The sequence below is a fragment of the Augochlora pura genome, chromosome 7 (genome assembly GCF_028453695.1).
Source record: "Augochlora pura isolate Apur16 chromosome 7, APUR_v2.2.1, whole genome shotgun sequence".
NCBI lineage: Eukaryota > Metazoa > Arthropoda > Insecta > Hymenoptera > Halictidae > Augochlora > Augochlora pura.
The window spans coordinates 37,888,492-37,909,370 of record NC_135778.1 but is presented as its reverse complement, the minus strand read 5'-3'; the positions used below and the strand labels follow the sequence as shown (position 1 = coordinate 37,909,370).

Sequence of the window (20,879 nt, the reverse complement as noted above, 5' to 3'; positions counted from 1 at the left end):
ATATGTAGAAGAACAGTGAATTATATCGATGGCAGGAAAATCATTAATATTTCAGATATTTATTAATAAAGTCTTAATGCAAGAATATATTACAACAATTTTTAATATGAAGTTTTAAGCCAAAGTACTTTAAGATCGTCAAATTTGGTTAATATTAATTTTAAAACGTCGAAAGTGTTCCCGATCGAGAATTAACAATCTTCTCGCTCGGTTGCTCGCTGCAACCCTTTCAACGCGTCTCCGCACAAACGAAATTATTTACCGACCCGGGCGCCTCCTATTTCGCGAACTTCTCCGAAGTCCGTCAGCCGCGCGCGACACTCGCGAAAGCGAACTTGCTTTCCGTTCATTATTTATGTAATTCCACCGGAGCCTCTCCCTCTCTCTCTCTCTGTCGGCATTAATACAGGATCGCACAATGACCGCGCGTAATTAAAGCCGTGAATAGGGGGTGCCCGTGAAAAGGGTGGCGCAATAACCGAGCGCTCTCGCTACCGAATTGTCTTTTATTTTTTTCCCTCCTACCGTTGCGCGGGTATAGAGAGAATTAATGCTCTCCCGGCAACGATAATGACTCGATAGTTGCTCCTGCCTCGTTATCTGATAATGGAGCACCCTCGCATCGAATCCTAAGATACAGTTGCAGCTACGAGCGCGCGGTGAAACGATAATATCGGGCTTCCGTAATTATTAGGATAATGTTCCGGTTGCGGAGAATAATTTCTGTGCAGATAATATATTTTCAGAATGGTAGATAGTGCTCGATTCTCGATTTTGCTGTTTGCGAAGCAGTATTGAACGATTCTGTACTTTCTAATCGGCACAAACTGTACAATTATTTATCCGAGCAGCAATGGAAAAGTTATGACTAAACTGCGGATGTTAACCCTTTGCACTCGGAGCCATTTTAATTGTGAAATAATTTTTCTGTTAAATATTTAACAAAATCAATTTTTATGCATACAAAATTGATTCTTGTGACTCTTGCCAACAGCTTTACTACTTGACAATTTTTTCAATCCTAAACCTTATTGTTGCAAAAATTATTTTGCAATGAAATAGAATAATTTTAACGATGCCTTAGAGTCACCACTCGAGTGCAAAGGGTTAAAATATAAATTGCCCGCGCCCTGTCCTCTATATTTTCTGTCGCACATAACCTCCGAAAAGACTTACGGCAGACGCTATAGTTGAATTATTCCGCGCAACTGTTGACTCTTGTCTCGCGAAACGCTTCCCGCAGTCCCGCGGCCGATATTAAACGAGGCAATAACGCATTTAAAGCGCGACGCGACGGACAATTCCGAGCGCAATTTAAATACCACGGCGGCGGACCCTGGCGGGCGGGGCCCGACCTTAAAGGGTCATCGCGCGAATGTAATTGCGATTCACCCTGCCGCACGCGACCCTCTCCGTTGCGTCGCGGACCGCAATCTGTCGATACGGGCATCGAGCCGCGTTGTGACACGGGTGGCACGTCGCGCACCCTTCGCCCGCGAAATCTCAGACTGTTTCTGAAATTTTCATATCCGCCCCTGCCAGAGCCGTGTCTCCCTGCTGACAAGCAACAACGCGTCATTGTATCTCGCCGAGAGGCTCGTCGCGCGCGCGCGCTTTTTTTTTTTTCACGGCTCCTGTCCGATGCTATCACCGCGCGGTGTTTCATCCAGGGGTGGAAATAGGGGGTGGTTTTGTATGTTGGGGGAGACGGGGTTTTTGGATCTACGAGAGTTAATTCGACGCGGATGAACTCGATTCCGGGACTCGGTGTGCTGCGTTTAATTAAGGAAGCTTAATCAAGATCAGGGTTACTTTGATACCGGAGCTCTTGCGGGAGAAGAGCCTCGGTGAATGAAGGATTCCGTCTCGCAGGTGGCTTGGACGAAAGTGTACGTTACGGGGGAATGGCGCGCGTGGTTTTGTTGGGAATTGTCGGAAGTCGATTCCAAATTTTATGAAGTCGATTCGAAATTTTATGACCAATTCTTCAGGCATTTTCGGCGAAGCAATAAAAAGCGAAGAATGGATCGAAAGGCGAATGATTCACGGTACAATGAATCGCGCAAAAATCGCTGGAGCAATTGCATAATCCGGTATTAATGTCAAGGCGTTACGTGATAATACGTAAGCACGACGCGCTTACAGATTCACCGGCGAACCACGGCAACGAAAGCTACGAAGAAGAGTTCCTCGAGACCTGTTCTGATCGCGCGCGCGCGAGACGCGGAGGGAAGTTACTTTATTACAAAAATCTCCCCACTCGACCGGGGGATCACCGGCGTCGAAAGTAATACTCGGGTTCTTCGGAGCACACTTTTTTCATAAACGAGTGTCACGGCGCCGATAAATTGTTCGCTGCTTTGAACGAGATTAATACAGCAGAGCGCGCTCTTCGTCTAATTACGTGTATTATGAACGTCGTTGATGCTCCAAATAAGAGAGAATTATTTTTGATGCCTTTAATCCCCCGGTCGTTCGAGTCACCCTTCACTTTGACATTTATCCCCCGCCTTTGATAACAAATTGCCACGGGAGGAGAGTGTACCGGGTGATTCTCTTAGACGTTGACACTTAAATATCTTTGTCAATAATGGTGTTAGAGATATGAATATTTTTATTGATTATATTTTAAAAGAATTAATTTTAATAAATTTTAATTTTTATTAATTTTAATTTTCATTAATTTTAATTTTTATTAATTTTAATATTGTATCAATGTCAGACGCAGTTTTTAAAATGTTCATTATTGGCTCAGATAAAGAAATAAAGCATTTCTTTTATTATAAATAACAGCAATATTAGAGAAAAGGTATTTTTGTCGTAAACTGTAAATTAATGTTAATGTGTGTACTAATTTCACATTTATTAATCTAACATTTGTAATAAGAATTCGAGTCGAGAATCAATCGAGATTTGCACAGCATTAATGAAATATATTTTATTTTATTTCTCTATACTATTTTAATATATATATGTATATTCTATTTACTATTTTTCCTGAGCCCTAGTTATACTCAAATAAATATAGTAAATTTTTCCCGATTGTCTCCTATGCTAATCGCAAAGTAACAGAATAATGATATATATTATTACATAAATATTATAGTAATATTATTATATTACTAAAAATTTATATATTGCTAAATACATTTACTATATTTCCTCAACCCTATTCGGCCTCCAAAAATCGTTTTCTAAAAACAGTACTACCACGACGATTTATGACACAGACTGTATATTACAGAAGATATGTATAACGCGATCCGTCAGTCATTTCTAACATCGTTTCGACGTTCGGCACTGCCGGTCGATTTCGCCGGGCGTGTTGCGCGAAACTTTATCGGACGTCTTCTCCCACGTTCAATATTGACTTTACGAAACTGCCTCCGGATGGGAAACCTTCTAATTTTCCGGGCTCCGATTCCGTGATGCAATGCAAATACAGAAGGCAGGCGATTCGATGTACAAGGAAGAGGAGCGGCCGCCGGTGCCGGCGCCGGGGCCGGCGTTCCCTGGGATACACCGGCGCAAACCTCGTTTCTTCCCCAAATGCTCCAGAAACCTTTCCGCTTTCTTCCGAGGAGACACACCGTTCCCTCGCAAAGGAATATGAAATTTGGTAATATATTTTTCATCCCGGGATCCCAGGATGAATGTGGAGAGAGCTCGCGGCGCCGCGCCTCGAGGATTAAGTTACGCTCGCCGGCCTCTTTCGGGAGGACTGGAATGTTTAAAACTTTCTTGAGTCGACGGGCCAACGATCCTCGTCGATTCTGTTAGGCTGGTGCGTATGGAAAACCTTTGCGCTGGAAGCCGTTTTAACTGTAAATCGGAAATCATTTTTCTGGCGCGCTGTATTTTAAGCGACGAATTGCATTTTTATATATACCAAATTATACCAAATTGTACCAAATTGTACCAAATTCATTTTTAACATTTTTTTTCTAAAATTAAACTTTGTTGCTATAAATATTTATTTTGTGAGGTACAGGACAATTTTAATTAGAGTCACCACTCGAGTGTGAAGGGTTAAGTGTATGTATAAAACTACATCTCTTTTCAAAAGCTGTTTATTTAATTAAAATATGCTCACTTTGCTTCATTACACTTTTCTCAATGAGTCATTTAAACTTACTTTATAATCTCCGAGCTTATTATATTTTAAACATATTTTTCTGATCTCTCATATTTCTATTTTACATGATTTACTACAATTTATGCATATAAAATTGAGCTACCGTATCAACTAACACCATACTTGTTATTTATATCTCTAAATACCCGGAAATAAATAATGTATAAACGAGTCTGATACTATCTCAATTATTACAATTATTACAATTATTTTGACTAATAGTATAGCAATTTTTAGCGGCGCCACAGAGTCGCCACTCGACAGGGAAAGGGTTAACATTTGAAATCAAGCGATTCAATCCCGCTATGAATGATTCACTACCCGGCGCACGTAGTACAAAGTCAAGGGAACTTCGAAATTACTTCGGTCCCTCTGCTCGACTTTCGTTTCGCCCTTTTAGAATAAAGTGCCGGAGAAACTTCGTCGAGGATTCTTTCAGTTTCCTGAACAAACCTCCGCGAGAACTTCTCCCGATGAACATCGCGACGAGATTTTAAGTTTCTACGAATTTCTGCAGTCGAGATCGTTCGATGCTACGGCACGGTATAGTTGCGCAACGTGTCGCGACGCGATTCTCTGAAAAATCGAGATTTGTTCATATTTGTTATTATTGTTATTTACTATTATTATTCACTATTGTTTTACTATTATTATTTACTATTATTTACTATTATTTTACTATTATATTAATTACAATTATAATATTTCATATTTATTACTATTATTTTACTATTATATTAATAACAATTATAATATCTATCACGCTGAATTTATTACTTATATGTTTGATATATATTATAATCATACTATAGCTGCAGAACTTGTACATATTGTACACCTGTAAGTTCAAAGTAATATTGGTTTATACGAGGTACAATATACAGGGTGTCTCAAAATTATGATACTTTGAGGAGACATTCCTGAGGTCATTTGAAGAATTTTTTTCCTTGACGAAGATGCAATCCGCGGTTTTGTTTGCGAGTTATTAACGAAAAACGCTGACCAATGGGAGGCGAGTATGGCTGACGCGGGACGATCGAGCCAACCAGCGGCTCCAGGCTTCGCATCAACGAATTTAGTTACCGCAAGCTTAGAGCAGCGCTAGCTTCAGCGTTGCTCGGCTAGATTTTACGACGCGGTTTCCCTGCGACACGTTTAATTGAGGATCAACGCGATTGCAGGTGGCCGATGCGTCGTCATCTGCAACACGGTAATACCAGTCGGTACATTATGACAATGTTTCGCTAATGGGACGCAGCCGGATAATTGAATTTAATTTCTGCTGTTGGACGCCTAATAGCTGTGCGCCCCTGTTGCGTAATTTTAACCTATGACAAATGACACGTTGTCAGCATGTAATAGTTTCACAGGTCCCGCTAATTTGCAGAAGACGCCGGAGTCGACTGCAATAGACGCGATGTTATTCCAAAGTTGCTGTATATAAAATTGATTTTATATTTCACGGGGGTGAGATGGTCATCCAAGGGTTCTTTTCGAAAACTACCCTCGAGATTTAAGATTTATTTCAACTCTTAATAATTATTTTAAAATTCAGAAAAACACCTGAAGTGAAACTAATTAGCATTTTTATTATTTATTGCCTCTAAATAGGTTATGTAAAGAAAATATCCTATATTACCCTATGATAATACCCTGATGTAGATGCACCCTCATGTACATAACCATTATCTAGACATGCATTGACATTTTTATGGATATTAAGCCCTAAATTAACAATTAGATTATTGACAAAGCTGAATAATATTTCTCAAGCATATTTCTTTTTACAAGAGGTCAAAGGGTGTTTTTAAACATAAGATATTTCTAATTTTTTATTTCTTACTATTTCCTTCTATTTATTTCCGTAAGTTCGAATTACTTTCTGAATGATCATCGAACAGATTCGCGAGATTCGGGTCATCCGAGCAGATTCTGTACCGAAACCCCGGGCACAGCGTGTTCATTAAATAGTTAAATGCGCTCGACGGTGGTTTCCCTAAAACGGATCGTGCTCCGGCAACCCCTAACTCCCTTCTATTTCTCTTTCAGCTGCTTAATTCCCTGGCGACCGATTTGGACTGCATGCTGAGCGAGCTCTGCACGACCCCGAATTCCTACGACCGGTGAGTACTTCTTTCTCTTCTTCCTCTCGAGGTCAAGAGCAAGGGGTGGGGGCTACTCCTCGTGCCGATCGGTTCGATCGCCTCCGCGCGATACCCTTTCGATAGCGTTCGTCGCGCTATATAAAAAATCGAACTACAGCAGCAGAAAATTGGGGGTGAGTTAGTGTAAACGTATGGTTTTCAAAATCGCCGAGCTAATGGCGTGCAATATTGCATATAATTTATTGTATATAACTGTATTAAGCCTTTTAATTCGAAGCCATTGCAACTGGGAATCGAAAATAATTTTTCTGGCTTCTATTATTTTTTGTTTTATTATATTCTATTTTATTTAATAAAATGGAAAGAATTTTATGAAATTGAGATTCGTGACTTATATAACAGTTATAGGTACAATTTTTGTAATTAATTATACTATACTCTGTACGTATAAAAATTATCTCGGGACGTGATAGAGTAATTTTGAGTGGTGCTTCAGAGTCACCATTCGAGTGCAAAGGGTTAACCCGAATAATCACTCATCTCCGGACGCGACGAGATTTCTGGGACACCCTATATAGCGCACGACCGTAAAGGTTTCGCGGTACTTTTAAGGGCCGAGGAGGCGTCCGCGTTCCCAGCGTCACGGCCAATAGATCGCAGTCTTTCGAACCCGGGGTGGACAGCGCCGTCGAACAAGCATCGTTAGCCACCCCCTTTTCGCGTGACCGCGGCTAAATCACGAGTCCCACGTAATTTATGATGGAAATCTTCTCTCGCGGCCGTCTCGCGCCGAATAATTTCCATATCGTAAGGGCTTCCCTTGGGTGATCTATGGCCGACTTCGCCTACAATATCCGCGATGGTATATGGGACACCGTATAACGGCCGCCTAGTCGGATTAAATGCGCGCCCAACTTTCGACGTTATTGCGAGGCGGCCGGCTCGTTCGCGCGATTTATGCCGCCTTCTTGATTTTATTTCCGCTCGCGCCGCGACCGCGCTGTCCCTAGATTGTTATTAAATCGTTCCCGTCGACTGCCATTTCCGGTTCGGCCCTGTCTTTCGGTAATATCAGACGACCGAGACGCGACCGGTCGCGTCGGCGTTCGATCGGCGATCCTACGGAGGCCCGACTTTAATCGTTATCGTCGAATAATTGCGCCCCGTTGAACGCGAACGCCACGGCGATAAACGTCGGTTTCGAGAGAAACGTCTGCAAGTTATGTCTCTTTCGTATCGTAGCGAAGTTATTTCGATCGCGAGGGATAGGAGAGAGTGAACAAGAATCTCTCGGAACGCATTAAAAATATTTTAGAATTATTTTAGAATTATTTCAGAATTATTTAACACGTACAAAAGAATAACACAGATTTCATAATTATCGCTTCTTTAAAATTCTCGTCTGTAATTTATAGAAATGCATTTCAGTTGTATTATATTTGAATTGAACTCGTGATTAAAATTGATTAAAATTGAATTAAGGTGTGAATAATATAATTGAATGATAACGCAGTCGAATTACTATATAATTAAAGTGCAATTACATTGGGAAATATTTCACTGAGTTATTTGGAAATTCTTGGAGTTTTTGTATCTGTCACATAACCTATTTCATGCGATTGATACTATAATACAGTCTAGGTTATGTAATTTATGAATACTTGAAATGAATTTTGAATTAAACAATCATGTACAAAATTCTGATATACATAATATACGTGGTATTGTTTCCCTAACGATATTTTTAGCATTATTCATTTAATATTTATTTATTACATGAAAACATATACCTCAAAATATTAGTTCTCCAAAGTTAATATTCTAGTATTCTTCATCAAAAATTAATATTCTAATATTCTTCATTAAAATTTACTACTCCAATATTCTTCATTAAAAGTAAATATTCCAATATTCTTCATAAATTCATCAAAACATTAATTCTTCAAATTACCCTTTACAACAACAACAACGCACTCCTTTCACTCCATTAAAGCTCGTCAAATTATCCAAGAACCACCTCCGCAATTTTTCTGCGAGCTCGATGTCCACCCCGCGCAAAGATATTAATGTAACGAGCATAAATCACAGTGATTAATGATCCGCGAATGTAGTTCAAACTTCTCGCGTACGCTACTTCGATGTAAACGTCGCGGCACGCGAAAACCTGACATAACCTGTCACGCTTTTAATTGACTCCGACCATTTGTTTATTGGCTTTCGTTTCGCGGAACGAGCCCGAGATCGCGAAAGAAATTCATAGGCGGTGCGCATCAATTATCCGGCCGCCGTATGGTAGCGCGTTCAGGCAGGTATTGTAGCGAAACACCTACAAATTAATGGACGGGCGTCTAATGGCAAAAGTTTCCCGGCGACCGAAACCCTTTCTTAATTCGAATAGTTCGCCGGCGAGAATTTTCACGGCGCGGACCGCATCAATCTTCGTCCGGATTTCTGGAAAGAGAGAGAGGAATGGAGGAGAGGTCAGGGTGAAATGGAGAGAAAGAGAGAGACGGAGAGAGTTAGAGATAAAGAGAAATACAGAGAGAAATATAGAGAAAAATAGAAAGAGAAATAGAGAGAGAAATATAGAGAAAAATAGAAAGAGAAATAGAGAGAGAAATATAGAGAAAAATAGAAAGAGAAATAGAGAGAAAAATAGAAAGAGAAATAAATAGTGAAATAGAGAGAAAAATAAATAGAGAAATAGAGGGAAAAATTGGGAGGGAAAAATACAGAGAAAAATAGAAAGAGAAATAGAGACAGAAATATAGAGAAAAATAGAAAGAGAAATAAATAGTGAAATAGAGAGAAAAATAAATAGAGAAATAGACAGAAAAGTAAATAGAGAAATAGAGAGAAAAATTGGGAGGGAAAAATAGAGAGAAAAATAAAAAGAGAAATAGAGAGAAAGATATAGAAAAAATAGAAAGAGAAATAGAGGCAGAAATATAGAGAAAAATAGAAAGGGAAATAAATAGTGAAATAGAGAGAAAAATAAATAGAGAAATAGAGAGGGGAAGGAAAAATAGAGAGAAAAATAGAAAGAAAAATACAGAGGGAAATAAATAGAGAAATAAATCAAGAAATAGAGAGAAAAATAAATAGAGAAATAGAGAGAAAAATACAGAGAGAAATAAATAGAGAAATAGAGAAAAATAGAAAGAAATATACAGATAGAAATATAGAGAAAAGGCCGAGTTCGAAAAAGCGAGTAATACGAAAAGAAAAGGAAAGAGTAAAAGAGTGAGAAAATGAGAGGAGAGACGCAGAAAGGTAGAGAGACTGGCGGCTCGTCGCCAAACAATAAATACGTGAGAAATTAGCATTTCCGCGTACAAACGAGCCAATTCGCGGCATGTGTCCGGGATCAGCTCTATAATATTATGCGTAATCGCTTTCGCCTGGCAGCTGGCTGTCGTTTCTTGCCGCTTAGAAACATCCCCCGGCAAGCTGCAAGGCGCTCCTCTGATATCTGCGAGACCGTAACGAGCCACTTTTTGTCTCTAACAGCCAGAGCTCGTTACCGAATTTTCCTTCCTTCTCATCACACACTGTCCACCGCGATTCAACTAAATTGGTTGCGTTATAGTTAGAATGATGCCGCACCTGGCCAGTGGGTGTGCTATAATACTTGGAATTCGCCAAATTTGAAATTAGGCGAATTTATCCTTCTACAATTTCTAAAATATGCAGTGGACAGTGAAATTATTAGGAATTTTCAAATAATGACGAGACTTGAAGTAGAATTTAATTCGAATTAAAATTTGTTCAAAAAATTGGAAATGATATTTGATCGTGCAATGAATTCTTTAATAGAATTTTCGATTATAAAATAATTTTCAATTATATGAAACGAATTATAAAACTGGAAATATTTGTTAACTTGAACTAGATTAAAATTTATTAAAGGTTTATTTAATCGTTTTAGGGGTAACTTTTAATTACAAAGCAATTTTCGATTCCTCAGAATGAATTATAAGATTAATATTTTTTATTGGTTTGAACTATACTAAAAATCACTGAAGGTTTATTTAATTGATTTAAAAATTAGAGATAATCCAGAGCCCTCGAGTAAAAGGTTGCAGTACTAAATTAACGATATTTATTTATATTTAAAGAATCGTTGAAACTTGTTACTTAGAATAACTTAGAGCGTAAAGGGTTAACTATCGAAAATCATCGAACCGTTCAATAACCAATAAGATATAAATTATAATCTCACGGGGCAGCAGCGGCAGTCTTTTCCGTTCTCATTTCCATCGAGTGCTCGGGAAACGCCGTCGGCGCGATTAAAATCGACGAATAAAAACCGCCGCGGAAACTCGTTCGAACCCAGTGTTGCGAAAATAGATCACCGGTCTCGAGTTCGCCGGCAGGTAATCGGAGCCGCGCGACTCATTCATATTCCAGCGAGTTCGACGAAAGAAAAGTCTCCGGGAGAAAAAAGAAAATCAAAGGTCCAATTTCCCAGTTTCCTCTGAAAGAAACCGGCTCCGCGAGAGAGGGCCCCCCCCCCCCCCCCTCCCGCTTAGAATTCGAAGCTCGCGACGCCGCGGCTCGTTCGGTCCGCGCGCGGGCACCAGGGTAATTCCTCTCCGCAGCGGCGAAATTCCACGCGGGACACGGTGGAATTATTTTTCATTGAAGTCCGGAGTAAAATTGGCGGCCGTCGCGCGCGCGCGTGAAAAACGATGTAAAAAGAGGATCAACTCGATACGGAAAAACTCGGCGGCGGCGGCGGGCCCCGATAACGACATGTGCGCGTCGAGTTACGCTCCGGAAAGCCCCGTTCTCCCGGCCCCCCGTGTATCGCTCGCTGTTGACGCGAATGAAATTTCCATTTTTCTCATCACCCCGCCGCGAAACGCCGCGCCAGACCCGACTCTTTTTCCACCCGGCGCCGGAAATGTTCGCCCTGTCCGCTACCTCTCCGCTCTACCCTTCGTGTCTCCCCTCTACCTCCGCGCCTCTTGTCGCAGCTACTGTTTCTCTCTCTCACACTCTGTCTCTGTGTTTCTCTCTTATGGCTGAACACGTTGCTTCGCTGAATATTTTGTTGCCTACCGGAGACGGTCGCATATGACACTTCGGATATTTAGAAGAATTTCCATTTTGATGAATTGCTTCGGAGGTAGTCAACGGGAAACGTATTTTCTTCCTCGCATCGACAGCTACGACAGGATGATGATCGTTTTATATCGAACTTGGGTATTGTGTTGGGTGTGTTGGGACAGTGGAAATTATTTGTTGTCCTTGTTAAGAATTTTGTTACTTAAAGAAGATGGTCGTGATGCCATTTTAAATATAATATTAGATATAAATTTTATATAAATTTTAGATATAATATTAGATGTTTATAAGTATTCTCAGCTTAATTTAATTGGTATGTGATTTTAAAAAAGGAAAAATTTTAGAGAAACACTTGGTAATGTTTAACGAGTGCCTGCCGTTGCTATGAATATTGTAAATTGTAAAAGTGTCGTAGACTGCGTCCGAAATAATTAATTAAGTAGCGACAATATTTCTGAAAATTAGAAACTTAGTAATTTCGAATACCTTCGCGAATATTTATTTAAATTTTAAATTATAAAAGTCTCATAGACTGCGTCCGAAATAATTAATTAAATAGCGACAATATTTCTGAAAATCAGAAACATAGACCAAATATTTTTACGAATATTGTCAAATATAAAAGTCTCACAGCGTCCAAAATAATTAATTAAACAGCGACAATATTTCTGAAAATTGGAAACTTAGTATTAATTAAATAATGACAACATTTTTTGAAATCAAAAACTTGGTGAATCCGAATACCTTCGCAGGCAACTACGATCCTTGATATTCCATTTATTTCAGACGAAATAACCTTAAAACTCGACGGCAGTAATTTCGATCCGTGATTTTCGACGTTCGGGTCAGATTTTCGGTCCCGCGCCACTGTCACTTACAGCCCCTGGAACACGAACCGCAGGGGTGAGATCGCGGAATTGAAATGAAATTCCATCTCCCCCTCCGCCCCTCCCCTGGCCGCAGCAACGCGGTTGAATTATCATCGGTCGGTAATCTCGCTAAAAAGTTCGCCCTCGTTGAAATATCGCCATTCTTCTCGTTCCTCCCGTGACCCGCTCGGCTTCCTGGTTTCCACTTTTCGCGCCGGCACCGTTGTTGTCTTCGCCGCGCTATGCCACGCGTGTTCGACAAAATAGTACAATAAATATTGGGGCGTCCCTTAAGTTTTTTACCGCGTCGTGCTTACGTATAACCTCGAGCTGGAGTCGAATTTTCATTAAACCCTTGCACTAAAACTCCTTTTATATTGCGTTGATTATCCTTAATATTTATTATTATAAATTATTTGTTCTTAATATTTTTAATAATAGGACTATACAGTTTTTGTTCATTATATCGTCTTTTTATGTACTTTTGTTTCTAGACTTTGACAAGGGATGAATTTGTCTTTATTCCGACGTGGAAGAAATTAATAATGTTTATATTTAGTAGAATAGATTTAATCAAAATAAATCTGCACACGATGCAATTGCGACGAGGACAATTATTCAAACGCCGGCGGGCCGCGTTATTAGAAGCTATCGTCGACAATCGATCGGATAACCGTTACAGGATCCCATCTGTTCTTACGACGCGTCGAAGCCGATCCTTCGCCGGGCGAACACTCTTTTTTACGGCGTCTGGAAGAATCGAGCAGCCGCGAGAGATCCCCCTTTAACGATTTCGTCCGGTCTAACGCGAATCTAATGCCCGGGAACACGCCCGGCTGCCAGCTCAAGAAACGAATCATTTTTTTTCCTCTGCTCCTCTTTGGTCTGTCTGCAGCCTTGATAACCCCGGCGCTGGCCGGTGGCATTAAAACCGGATTTACCCGGCTACAGCGAGACGCCGGACGCGCCGAGACCCGAGCGCCGTTTAATGGACGAAAGCTCGTGAAATATTCGTGGATCACGTACCGTCCCGAGAAATATGTGCGCAGTCGGTCAATAATACACGGGCCGGACCCCGGAAAAGAGATTCGGTGACTAGGGGGGCGGACGGGCGGTGGGGCCAGTCGAAAGTCTCGTCAATTATTTGCGCGGTGTACAGCGCGTCGGATCCGCGCACCACCGCGGGGAAAAAAACATTCTGTGCATGAAATCCCATATGTCTGACATCTGAAGCGTTTATTTTATTTTATCACAGAGATTAAATTCATTTTTTAAAAATTAAATATTGCGTAACTGTTGTATTTAATTTAAATAAAAATCGACGAAAGTGGCGCTAGTTCCAGCCTTTGTACACATAACCTTTTCGTAGACATAGGTGGCGGCCATTTTGGAAATAGAATTTCTCGTACCCAGCACGCGATTATTATTTATGTATTTAATTTAGTGTAAACTTTTCATCTATAACTCTTCAATTTAAAATCGACGACGATCAAAGTTCGATGAAAGTGGCGCGAGTCCAATTTCCATAGACAAAGGTGGCGGCCATTTTGGAAAAAGAATTTCTGATGCGCGACCAGAGATTATTATGCTGTTATAAAAGAATGTGGAACAAATAATTGATTTATTTTACCAAAAATGAAAAAGAGAATTTCGTTTCATCAGGAAAGTATGTTGGATGAGGCTTTGTTAAAGTGCGCCGTGCACTGATTTAGGTAAACTGTCGACGGTGTAAACAGAATTTAAGAGGTTAGATTTACCATCTGTCGAGGAAGATCGTCAAAATTTGAAAGAATCACCTTGGCGCCTTTTATATTGATGCAGGACTTATTACTTACGAAAAATATAGCAGTTTTACCTTATACATCACCTGTGCATCATGTTCATTAGAAAACATACTTCTTACCAAAATAAATAATACGTCTTATTATTTATAATATTAATACAAAATATATTTTAAGCGATGCTTATTCATAATTATAATTAAATAACTTATACAATCGACGAATTATGAAAATGTTGCAAATTCATTTACAGCCCTCAAATATATATTAATTAAATTCTTCTAAAAGAAACTTACACAATCAAATTACACATTAACAAATTAGCAGAAACATTGTCAGACTTGACACAATTAACTAATATTTTTTAATTGACTATATATTATTGTATATAATTATATATTAATCCCGAAAGTACAGAAAATGCAGTTTTACACAGTTCAACCGCGTATTTAATGTATATTTTCAGCCAAAACATACTTTCTCGGCTATAAAAATCTATATAAAAATTCGGGGATGAATAATCCACTGTGCAGCAACGCTATCCGGCCGGGTTCATCGTCCGCCAGCCGTAATTGCTCCGCTCGAAAAATTGGAAACTGGAATCGCGCGATTACGCTCGCGCCTAGTTAACGAGCATCTCCTACTTGAATTACGGTCACCGCCTCGATACACGTGCACACGACGGCGATACTATGTTTTAATATCCACTCGTGATTACTATGAAAAGACGACGGAGGAAATACGGCGCTCGGGGTGGATCTTCGAAACAGGTACATCGTGAATCTCGATTCGACGCCGATCAATAACTCATACTGTACAGCTTGTTTCTCTCTTGCTCGGTTTCAGATATATTTATTTCGGCGTGTTTTTCTCGTCCGGTCTGGTTTCGACCGTCCGCGGACTGACTTTAGTTAGAGCGCAATAACTTTGTGGTTGAATAACAGTGTTTTGATGAGTTTCGTGTATTCGTGGGAAAAAATGGAAAGTATTGTTGGCTTAGTATTAACCCTTTGTATGAGGCACCGCTGAAATTGTTTTGTCACGTTCCAATGTAATTTTTACGTTGACGACATTTATTTTTAAAATAATTAGTTAAAGTAAAATTGTTGGTTCCAGTCATAAAAGTCAATTCCATATAAATAATGTGCACTTTATTGTATAAAATTTCGACATTTCACTTCTCTTTTTCCCAAAGATTTGCCACTATTTTTCCACTATCAAATTTGCTAGCGTCGCATACGACTTTCTACATCAGAGAGTTAAAGCTTGGAACGGGTGCATTTTAAGGTTATGGTGCTTTATACTTCGATCTAAATATGCTATAGGACGAAGTAATGTTATTACCTTATTTACCACTGTGTTCGTATATTATTAAAGATAAATAATGTCAAGTAAGATAAGATTCAGTTTCAGACATTTTAAATAGTTTCAGACAATTTTAAAATTCCTTTATTTCGCTTCTCTTTTCCCCGAACAGTATGATTCGAATATATTATTATTTACCACTGTGTTCGTATATTATTAAAGATAAATAATGTCAAGTAAGATAAAATTCAATTTCAGACATTTTCATCAATTTCAGACATTTTCTTCAACCTCAAACAAGATTAAAATTCCCTCATCTCGCTCCTCTTTCCCCCGAAAAAATTTTCCACTATTCTCCCGCTATCAGATTCGCGTCGCACCCGACTTTCCACACGCCGGAGGGTTGAATCATGGTCGCGCAGCATTCAGAAAGCATCATCCCCGCCGTTCTCGTCAGCAAATATTCCTTCCGACACTCTCTCCCCCCCAAAGTTCACGAAGCATTCGAGCCGACGATGGTCGACGGCCTGGCCGGCAGCGACTAGACTCGTCCGGATTCCAATTTATTATCGCGAACCCTTTTTTTCCTCCCTCCCCTCCCTCCCTCCTCGACGTCTCTCGTTAATTCAGGCGTCTCTCGTCGGGGACGCGGGTTGTCTACATAATCATTAAGATAATCATCCGTGTCGGCCACCGTCGTTGAGGGTATCGTAATCGATGTAGACCATAAATTGGACACACGCGGACGGTGGAGAGAGGAGGGAGGGGGAGTGGGGGTAGGGTGGGGGTAGGGTAGGGGGGACAGTGTTCCCTCCGGCTGCTGTGCCGTTTCGCTCCCGGATAACCCTTTCCCTTTCCGCGGACGTGTCCTTCGGGGTTCTCGCTTACGGATCGATAACGATCGTGTGTTCGATCTTGATAATTGCCGGGGCGCGTTCCGTTAATCATATACGCCGAGGGGCCAGGTGACGGCGAGGGGTGTCGGGTGCGCGCTGGCTTACGCGTTTCGGACGCGTAGCCCGCGTGTGGTGCAGGTGACTTATCGGATACCTGCTGACTGTGTTCGGTTCGGCGGATTCGTGCGTCGAATCCTTTATTAACCAGTTAACTGTGGCGGCCTCGTTTAAAAGTGCGCGCAGTTTCGTGTCGCCGGAATCGAGCCACGACGAGTATATTCGTCGATCACAGTTAACCGGTTAACCCTTTGACTACTGTTGGCGCCTATTGGCGTCCGACACGCATTGGCTTCCCGGTACTGTAGGCGCCAATAGGCGTCAAGATCAAATTTCGTCCCCGTTTATTATTAAATTTGATTAATTATATATTGTGTAATATTTATGCTCTATATATTGTAAAAAAGTTTAATATTATTGTTCACTTCAAGTAACATTGGTATAATGTAACAGAATTCAATATTTTGAATATTTCTAATTATATTATTAAGTCTGCCGTAGCCAAAGGGTTAATGGTGGCACAGAGTCACCACTCGAGTGCAAAGGGTTAATCATCTAACCAGATGGGTATGATGTTCAATGGATAAAATAAATGATTATTGCCACGAGATACGTGCGGCAGGTGGGGAGCAGCTTTTCACCGACTAAACGACCAAGTTTCGGAACTGTTTCGCGCATTTGCGCGGGGGCAAGGGCCTCCCGTGAAAAGAGCCCGAGGTTCCGGGGATCATCAGACGCAGCCGGGGCAAGTGGATTTAAAGCGTTCCCGGTCGCGCAGACTTCATTCAGCCGTCGTAGAGTTCATCGCGGCGTTCGCTGCGGCGGCGGCGGGCAAACCGAGGTAACCCGGCGCATTCACCGGTGTTACGGTCTCTGAGTAATGTTAATCCCCCGTAATTCGCTCGTAGGCAGATTCACCCGCTTAATGCCCCGCGCTCCATCAAGCCGCGTCGCTTAGTCCGTTTCGCGCTCGGCCCTACGAAACACACGGCCGCCGCTTCCTGCGCGGCCGGCTATATCTATTTGCGCGCGTAACCACGCCTACGAGTATTCATCTTGCGGGAATCTTCGGCTCGGGGGGGATCGTCCCCATGGAATTTATGGGAGAGCCATAAGGGTCTGCGGCTGACAGTTTTAGATGCTTAGTAAAGAAGACCTTAGACGCCATCGAGACACCCGCCCGTGTACGTTCGTGGTTTCCCGATACTCTCCTCCCCCCCTGGGGGGAGATCGTATTTACGATGGTTCTACGCCGCGCCATCTCGGTTTTTAATTAACGTCTCCTCCCCTATACCTGCGGAAAAAACCGTCCTCGAGACTTTTTCACATGTAAAATATTGCCTCAAGAATTTCTCATCGCAAAATCTCCGGTGCATGTGTATTGCGTGTGGAAAATGTATTGACGCATTTGTGAACGGTATAACTCTTTTAAAATCGGACTAAATTATTCCAATTTATTGGAGGGTATAGTATGACGACTGCTGTTAATTTTGCTATTTGTGAGAATGATAAAGTTTTTTGAAAACATTCTTTATGTCGGACTGTAACGATAATTATTAAATTCAATTTAATTATTAAATTATTCTATTAAAAATCGAAAACTGCAGGCAAGCAGAGATTGTAATACTAGTTTCTTTATTTGTCTTAATATCTTCGTTAAGCTTTTGTTTTTGACATAACCTAGTTTCTACACAGAAAATTTGACAATTGCATAGAAAAATTGCATTAAAGTAGCATACTTTACTTAAATAAACAGCTTTTGAAAAAAGATAAGCAGTTTTAAATGTACACTTAAAAATCCATCATTTCGTACACAGCAATTTAATGGAAGTACAGCACCGACCACCTTTGTTACTAAAAAAATACCAAGTCAATTACAAACTATCATTTACGACAATTTACCGGTCGATCGATTCATAATTTCCATCAGTTTGTAAAGGACAATCGTGTCTACGGTTCACGCACGATCTACCGTATTTAATTCGAGCCGTCCGCGCGTGTACTAGCGCCGCTATTGTTGCGCGATATTCGAGTGTAGAGCTATGTTCACCGTTCGGCGGGCACCGGTATTCGCAACATCTGACATCTTTGTGCGATTCGTGCATGAAACGGCGGCAGCACCTGGCGCTGACATGCGCCGGAAATTAACCAGTTGTCAGATTCGCCGGGACAGCAGAGGACCACAGACGAATCGCGTGGCGTCCCCGTATACATCTACCTTATGTTCGTCGACGATAATTGCGAGTTACCTCTCTCGCTCTCACTCTCGCAAAACCGTGTCCGCCGAAATGAATTCTTCGTGCTTTTCGATGTCACCGTTGAAATTACACGCTCGCATAAAACGCACGCCGCCGCCCAAATATTTGAAACGTTCTTATTAAACGTCGGGCACACCGTGCAGGTGAACGAAATGGAATATACGGCTGCGTATACTCTGTCTTTCGAACAGACTGTGCTTTGTAAAAGCGACTCGGAAAGCGAAAGCTATGTTGTCTGGCTTCCTTGTGAATTTAATGTATATATCGGTTGTACTTAACGCGGTACATTGCACTTGCGTTATTTTCTTCTAATTCTGCATAGTGATTTTTTGGTCATTAGTATGTTTTAGGGTGCTGCTGTTATGGTAATCTTTCTATAAATATTAACCCTTTGCACTCGAGTGGCGTCTCTGAAGCGCCAATGAAAATTGTTATATAATTAACAAAATAATCTTGACATTATTAATGACCCTTCTGTTAAAAGTGTAACAGCTTTACGAGTCACAAGACTCGATTTCACATGCATAAATTATACTAAGTACTATACTATAGCTGGTCACAATAGCAATGGAAGCTACAAGAACGGATCGTAATGAATTTGTTTTATTGTTATATACAACTATTAATAATTACAGATAGTATAGCAAATTTTGATGACGAGAGTGAAGAGTCGAGTGAAAATAGCTTAGAATTATTTAGTGCTAATAGCTCAGCAAATTAATGATATCGGATATTACAAATAAAATTTGACTAATCAAAACTGATTTTTAAAACGTCGTTATCATGGTTTTATTTCAAGAATTGTTGAGAAACGCTTGGCAAGATGACAAATATATAAAGACGATATATAGAACTTATCTGACATATCCTAACAAATATATAAAAGCGATATATAGAACATAACCCGACATAATCTAACAAATATATCAAAGCGATATATAGAACATAACCTGACATAACCTAACAAATATATCAAAGCGATACATATAACTTCACCTGACATAACCTAACAAATATATAAAAGCGATATATAGAACTTAACCTAACATAACCTAACAAATATATAAAAGCGATACATAGAACATATAACCTGACATAACCTAACAACTATATAAAAGCGATACATAGAACATATAACCTGACATAACCTAACAACTATATAAAAGCGATGCTTGCGAAGAATAAAGAGTAATCTTTCATCGGGCGTATAGTGGAATAGAAAATCGCGAAACGGCGCCAGGAACCTCGTCTGGTCCATTCTCGAGGTTTCCTCCCGCGGGAAGAAACGTAGCCGGTCGATCGAAGCGAGCGTCGCGCGGCGGCCGGGTCGGACGCGGAACGGAACGGCGATCGAATTATCGAGGAAACTCGATACAGGAGGAGCACCGAAGAGCACCGCGGGGATTCCCCCCGGGGTTGGTTTCTCCGGCTGCCACCGGATATCCCCCTCTGATTTCTGACGACTAACGCGAGTCTGATGTTTGGCGAGGGGGAGCTACAACGCGCGGCGCCGCGTACGCCGGCAACCCTTATATCCCCGGCGATCCCCCGGTATCGTTAGCCCATAGACAAAGGGTGTGTCGCCGAAATACGTGGGCCCCCGGGCACCGCTAATTCCGCCGATAATAGATTTCGCCCTGCACGCCCGCGAGATTTTCTTCCCCGCGCTTCTTTTGCTGGTCTAACAAGAGATCTTCTTTTATTCCCCTTTTATTCCCGGGGTTTTGTCCTGGAGTGTGGGGTTCCCTTTTATCTTTTCCCGGTGAACGATTCTTCCGCGATCTTGCTAACGGATGCGTCGGCGGCTTGACGTCTTCGACTCGCAATCGCGGATGAATGTATGTAAATAAACATTTGAAATAGTGTAACACCTTTTTCTAGCTGAATTGAAAATTATTTTCATTATTCTAGGTTATGTCTAGGTTATATTAACCAGTTAACTGTGATCGACGAGTATACTCTGTGCTTTAATTAAAATCGACGTGGTATCCAGTAATTATGAAAGCACTGATTGTGTAATCGTTAATTAATAATTAACAGTATTAAGTCAATCGTTTAGTCGTCGATTAATTTTTTTACCTAATTCTGGTAAAAAGTTCGGTCATACTGACGGCACTGAAACGCGTGTTATCTCGATCATTATGCGGCAATTACGATCGAAATGCAACTTGTAAATACCTGACAGCTGCTCCCGTTCCGCCAATTTAGTATAGCACGATGTTCTAGGAGACGTTCCCGAAGATTTTATAAATGGAAATGCTTGGGTTCGCTCGCATCTTTTCTTATTGAATTATCAGATATATCATCGTTAAGTGACAGGTTAAGCTGGACGGTCGAGAGATAGAAGCCTTTGATGAACTGGGTCGAAATGGCCCGAGGCGTCTGAGATTGCATGCAATTTTA

The 20,879-nt window shown here is 40.9% G+C and overlaps 1 protein-coding gene across 4 annotated transcripts in view; it reads left to right on the top strand.

The window, feature by feature from the left end:
* Positions 1-20,879, top strand: part of Spri (Src homology 2 domain-containing protein sprint) — a 268,054-nt gene that overhangs the window by 98,577 nt on the left and 148,598 nt on the right. For all 4 annotated transcript variants that reach the window (XM_078187231.1, XM_078187232.1, XM_078187233.1 and 1 more), the window contains one exon: positions 6,185-6,258. In XM_078187231.1, coding sequence (XP_078043357.1) covers positions 6,185-6,258 — 74 coding nt within the window. The remainder of the gene's footprint in view (positions 1-6,184; positions 6,259-20,879) is intronic.